The 5,323-nt window shown below is 48.0% G+C and overlaps 1 protein-coding gene across 1 annotated transcript; it reads right to left on the reverse strand.

The window, feature by feature from the left end:
- Positions 1 to 1,358: 1,358 nt before the first annotated feature.
- On the reverse strand, positions 1,359 to 3,953 carry LOC120974443 (uncharacterized). The gene is made up of 7 exons (XM_040400931.3): positions 3,800 to 3,953; positions 3,606 to 3,701; positions 3,426 to 3,500; positions 3,233 to 3,310; positions 2,903 to 3,139; positions 2,481 to 2,803; positions 1,359 to 1,656 (listed from the first exon to the last, which is right to left on the reverse strand). The coding sequence occupies exons 1-6, from the start codon at positions 3,873 to 3,875 to the stop codon at positions 2,493 to 2,495; spliced, it is 873 nt and encodes a 290-aa protein (XP_040256865.1). The 5' UTR covers positions 3,876 to 3,953; the 3' UTR covers positions 1,359 to 1,656; positions 2,481 to 2,492.
- Positions 3,954 to 5,323: the final 1,370 nt, after the last annotated feature.

Raw genomic sequence — 5,323 nt, forward strand, 5'->3', positions numbered from 1 at the left:
CGTTGGGCGCCGCCACTGCCCGACGAGGCAGCCTGACGCGCGTCCACGGGATCTCCGGCCTCAGGCACCGGGTCACGCGTGCACACCCTTGACAATGCCAGGTTGGGGCTTCTCTGTATTAGCCGGGGGTGCGGCGGGCGGCGGCCTCTGCCTCGGCCTGGGACGAGACGAGGCCATGGCGGCTCGAGCAACAGCAGGTGCGGCTAGTAGAAGTAGGTGTGGCAGGTGCAGCGAGCAGCAGTAGGCGCGGCGAGCAACGGCAAGTAGCATGGGCGACGAGCAGTGAGCGTGGCGAGCAGCGGTAATGAGCAGCGGGTGAAACATCCGCAAGGCGGGGCGGCGTGGATCCGGCAAGGATGCCCCGATCCAGATTGGTTGTGGATGAACTGGTGCGGCGGCGGGAGGTTGGCGAGCTCTAGCACCGGCAGCTGGTCCGAGGACCGAGCACTGGCTCTGTCAGGATCGGGTCAATCGCCGGCTTCTCTGCCTCACCCCACGGTGGAGGTGGCCTCTGCCCCGGTCGGGGAGATGGCGGACTTTGCCTTGACCAGATTTTTTTTTTCATTTTTCTTTCAATGACAGGTGGAACCCACAGGGCCACACATGATGATAACGTTAGCCAACGTCGCCATTACATATGAGACGTTAAGCGGTGCCACGTCAGTCTGACTAGCGGGCCCAATCTGTCATAAATGTACTCAATCGAGCTAAATCAATGTTTTTTTGCAAAAAGATTACACAAGACATGATGTTTTCTGTCGAAAAATTGTAGGTTGGTGTTTTCTGCAAACCTAGTGGTGGTTTCCTGCAATTTACTCGGTGAAAATTTTCCTTTGTTTCTTAGACTACAGAATTGTCTTGACTAGAGACAACTTTGCGCGCCAGAATTGGCGGGGTAGTAGATCTTTCTCTTTTGGACTTATGGGTTGTGTGCATCATCCTTTGCATAGGCTGGGTATTTGCTCAGTGCGAGTGTATCATCTCAACATAACAATCGAATGAGAGTTCCCTTTTAAAAAAACTAGGACCAGGGCAGGAACAACCAAGGTCTGGTCCAGAAGCTCGTGATGGCCCGGGTTTCTAGAAGAAGAAATGTATAAATTATGTAATGGATGCTTTGTCAGATTTTTTTTTTGTTTCAAATTTCGTAATGTACAAGTTCTGGAATAGCATAAGCCCTCAGGTTTCCAGAATAACGGTTTAAACCTGTCATGTGCTCTTCTTTCACGTTGTGTATCAAGTTTTGTAATGTGCAAATTTCGAAATAACATGTGCATTCGGTTTTCTATAATTTTGTGTAGCTTCAAGAAAAAGGAAAAAAAATTGGATCCGCAGCCAATTCAGTGAAGCATCCACGGTTATCATCCAGAAAAATGGCAGCAGCAACCCATAAAAATTGCAGAAGTGTACAGTCTAGATAAATAGTACAATCCAGGCAATCAATCAAACAAAATGACATCCATATAACAACATTTTTTGGTAACTTAACATTGAGAGAACACTAAATTAGCAACCTGGCCACAAACTAGATCATCTGAAAGGTAATTTAACAAGCAAAACAACATAAGTGTTTTGGCATAACTGAAGTTTATTTCATGAACATATCTCCTTCGCCCTAGTTGTTACCAGTCTTAATCCTTGGCGTAGCATCTGTTCCTATAAGATCAAAGAGGGCAGATATGAGGAGAAAGATAAATGGAAACAAACCAAGACATGCTTTCCTTTGCGCAGTTACAAGAACAACTACAATGACATCGAGTGAGTGGCTACATCATATGATCAAACAACTAGCAATTACAAGAACCTTTCCTATAAGAACAACTAACAGAAAAAAAAAGCGAGACATGGAGTAACAATGACAAAAGCAAGGCACCATATAATCAAGCTTGCATTAACAAATAGTAGCAGCAGATTCACCTAACTGAACTGAACTAATATCAAAGGAAAAGTTCAACCAAACTCCATACAGGGTTATTACTAATTAGAATTAAGTCAAGCAGCTGCAACTAGTAAATTATGTCAGTTCATGAACATGCAGATCAGCTACAAATCCTGGGCATGTGGTAATCACAAAGCATTGAGTTAGGATTGAATCATGTCACGTTATGAACAACACAAATTCATAAGTTAGTACTTCATTAATTACATACACCCAAAAGCTTTTGTACCTCTTTTTCTTTTTGTGAATGTTTGTACCTCTGATTTTGTACAAGAACCGAAATTAGAGATACAAACAGAACATTAACTTTATATTTTTCATCTGATTCGTATATTTTTGGGTCAAACGTTTGTACTAGTGTGATCAAACTCTTAACTAACTACTACGTACTCCTAGCCCAAATTCAGTAGTAGAATATTTACACAGCCCAAATTCAGTAGTAGAATATGTACAGCCCAAATTCAGTAGTAGAATATGTACAGTAAGAAGCTTTTGTGTTTGGTAATACGAATATCTAAATCAAAGGCTGTATCGAACATACCTCGCAACCATCTCAAACCCTTCTTGATCTCCATGGGTACAGTCCATAGTACTCAGCACACACAGGGCAATCAATCTCCCGCCGATCTGGTGCTCCATAGAAGCACGGATTGCACAAACATGGGTGCGGAGGTAAAACAGCGGGCGGTAGCATTGATCGTCCTACAATATTTATCACTGGCGGCCGGATGTTGCAGCCAGGACACAAGGGCAGCTGACTCAGGTTTGGAGGCCGAGGGATGCTGGCAAACTGAGCACCTGGGTTAGAGGCAACACCTGGACCCATGCCTGCAGCCATGAGCACGCCGCCTGGCCCTCCGCCCACTGCATGCGAAATGCGAATGAAGATTTGCAATCAAGTCAATTCCTCGTGTATATAGAATTTAGAGAAACGAGGAGAACTCTGTACTAGTAAATCTTTACCAGCCGGCACGTGATTTGGGACAAATTGGATGGCCGCTGCAGTACCCCCGACGGCCACCTGTCCCGGTGGTGGAGGGAGAATGTTGTCAGTTCTTTGTTTCTTGTGTGCGGGTCCTGGGGCCAGCACTTTCTCCAGCTCCCTCATGAAGCTTGACCCCTCGACTTGGTGTCCGGTCACATCGGGTTCAGGGGCATCTAGTTTGTCCTGCAGATCTTGTAAGTCCTGATTGACAACACCTATAGGAAACGGGAACGAGGAGTCTGTATTTAGTCAGGACAGGAAAGCAAGGCAAGCGCTGGAAAAGGAAAACAAGAAGAACAGAGACTCACCTCCATCTTCTTGATCCGGCGTCGGGGGGGTATCATCTTCGTCTTCGGGTACCAGCGCCTCAAGCAAGCCCACGTCGGCTGTGAACCCACCGCATACAAAGGACAAGAACAGAAATCAGAACTGCAAGTCGGCGGCGATCTATGAAAGGCAGACGGGAAGAAAAGTAGAAAACCGAGACGGACGGAGACTCACCTGCATCCTGAGCGGCCGGCGCTGGGTCCTGTGGCACCTCCTCATGCACGACGACGCCGACTGGCACAGGGACGCCTACGAAGGCAGGAACAGAATACATGGCAGGCCATCAGGTCGTCGGCGATGAAAGATGGGCGGTGGAAAAAGGAACCGTGAGGAAAGGGACGGAGCGGGACTTACCTCCGCCGAGGCCAGCACCGTGAGCGGGCAGCGCTGGGTTCTCTTCTTCCTGCTGTACGTCCTCCTGCACCCCGACGTCGGCTGCAACCGGTACGCCTACAAAGACAAGGAACGGAATTCACGGCGGGCATTCACATCGTCCTCGATGAAGGACACGGGGGAAAGAAAGCGAGGGGGAACGGAGGGGGACTCACGTCCACCTGGCAGCGGCGAGGCCGGCGCTGGAGCCGGAGCGTCGCTTGGCTGTCCTCCGTTGCCATTCCCCGCCATGAGAGGGTGCTTGAAGCGGCCGGTCCGGTGTGCTTCGAGGGAGGACGGTGCTTGATGCGGCGGGTGTGCTTGGCTGGATCAGGCGGCGGCGGTGTGAGTGAGGAGAGAGAGCGGAGCGTCGTGGGGTATATAAAGGCGTGGTCTTCTCTGAGTCTTGATCTCGTCCAACCCCACCAACTCGCCGGCCCAAGCCCCGAGGAAGATTTGCTCGCTCCGTGGATGCAAGCCCTTCCATACTCGCTACGAACCCGAAGCACGCACTGACGCGTGGGGCTCCAGATCCCTGGCCCCACTCGGCAGTGAGGGACCATCATTCCCCGAAGGATCCTTCGTCTCTTAGCCGCACAGCTGGGTCTTGGTGAAGGATTAGCGCTGACACCTATGGCAGGAGGGGTGCTGGCATAATAAGGCTGATAAAGCAAACCAAGGGGACAGAAGCCCCATCCCAATCCTCACCCTGTCTCTCTCTCTCCCCCACATCGCGATATCTTTGCAGTAGAAGCAGCCTTTCCGGTTATGGGTCCAGGTGTTTCCCGACATCGTTGGCAGGGTTTCGTTTGAAACGGAAGCCTCGTCGCGTATGAAGCCCCATCCCAATCCTCACCCTGTCTCTCTCTCTCCCCCACATCGCGACATGTTTCAAACGCGACGAGGCTTCCGTTTCCCGTTATGCGCGGTACTACGTCCTGCCCAAGGCAGTCGGATGAAAGGGAGCTCACTTTCTCAACCCTGCACAATTTATTTTTTGGATGATATATAGTTGCGCCCTGAACACCTATGATCTCTTCACCCAAACCTGGCCTGATCTCGAGAAAAAATTAGCCATCAACCACACCCTGAACACCTCTGATCTACTCCTAACGTTATTTATTACTCCCTCCGTCTCAACGTCTTATATTACGGGACGGAGGGAGTATATAATAACCCAGCCAAAAATATGCAAAACATATGGTATACATAAATAATTTGACATGATAATACAATAAAATTGTCATTTAATATGGAAAAAACCGATTTTTTCCATGCTATGTGCTCCCTTCTATCCATATTACGTGTCCCTCAAATGGATGTATCTAGATATATATTTTAGTGCTAGATACATCCGTTTGAATGACAAGTAATATGGATGGCACAGTACCAAAAACAGTCATGAAGAGTTAAATTGCCTTGGACCATGGTAACTATAAAAGATCATATAATGTCCATTGTCAATTAATATGTTTTTTGTGTGAAAGAACACCTACAAAGGCATGAAAACCCTGCATCTTGCCGTGCCATCTGATCTATTGTTGCCATTTTGCCCCACCGCTAATTTCAAAAATAAAAACTCGCTTATAAATTATAGGTTCTTCAATTGTCAAACCTATAATTACATAAAACGGACATAATTAGTTGACATAATAATTAGGACATGCAATTGCAAATACGTGCCTATCAATTATGGGAGG

The sequence above is a fragment of the Aegilops tauschii genome, chromosome 2 (assembly GCF_002575655.3).
Source record: "Aegilops tauschii subsp. strangulata cultivar AL8/78 chromosome 2, Aet v6.0, whole genome shotgun sequence".
NCBI classification, from domain to species: domain Eukaryota; kingdom Viridiplantae; phylum Streptophyta; class Magnoliopsida; order Poales; family Poaceae; genus Aegilops; species Aegilops tauschii.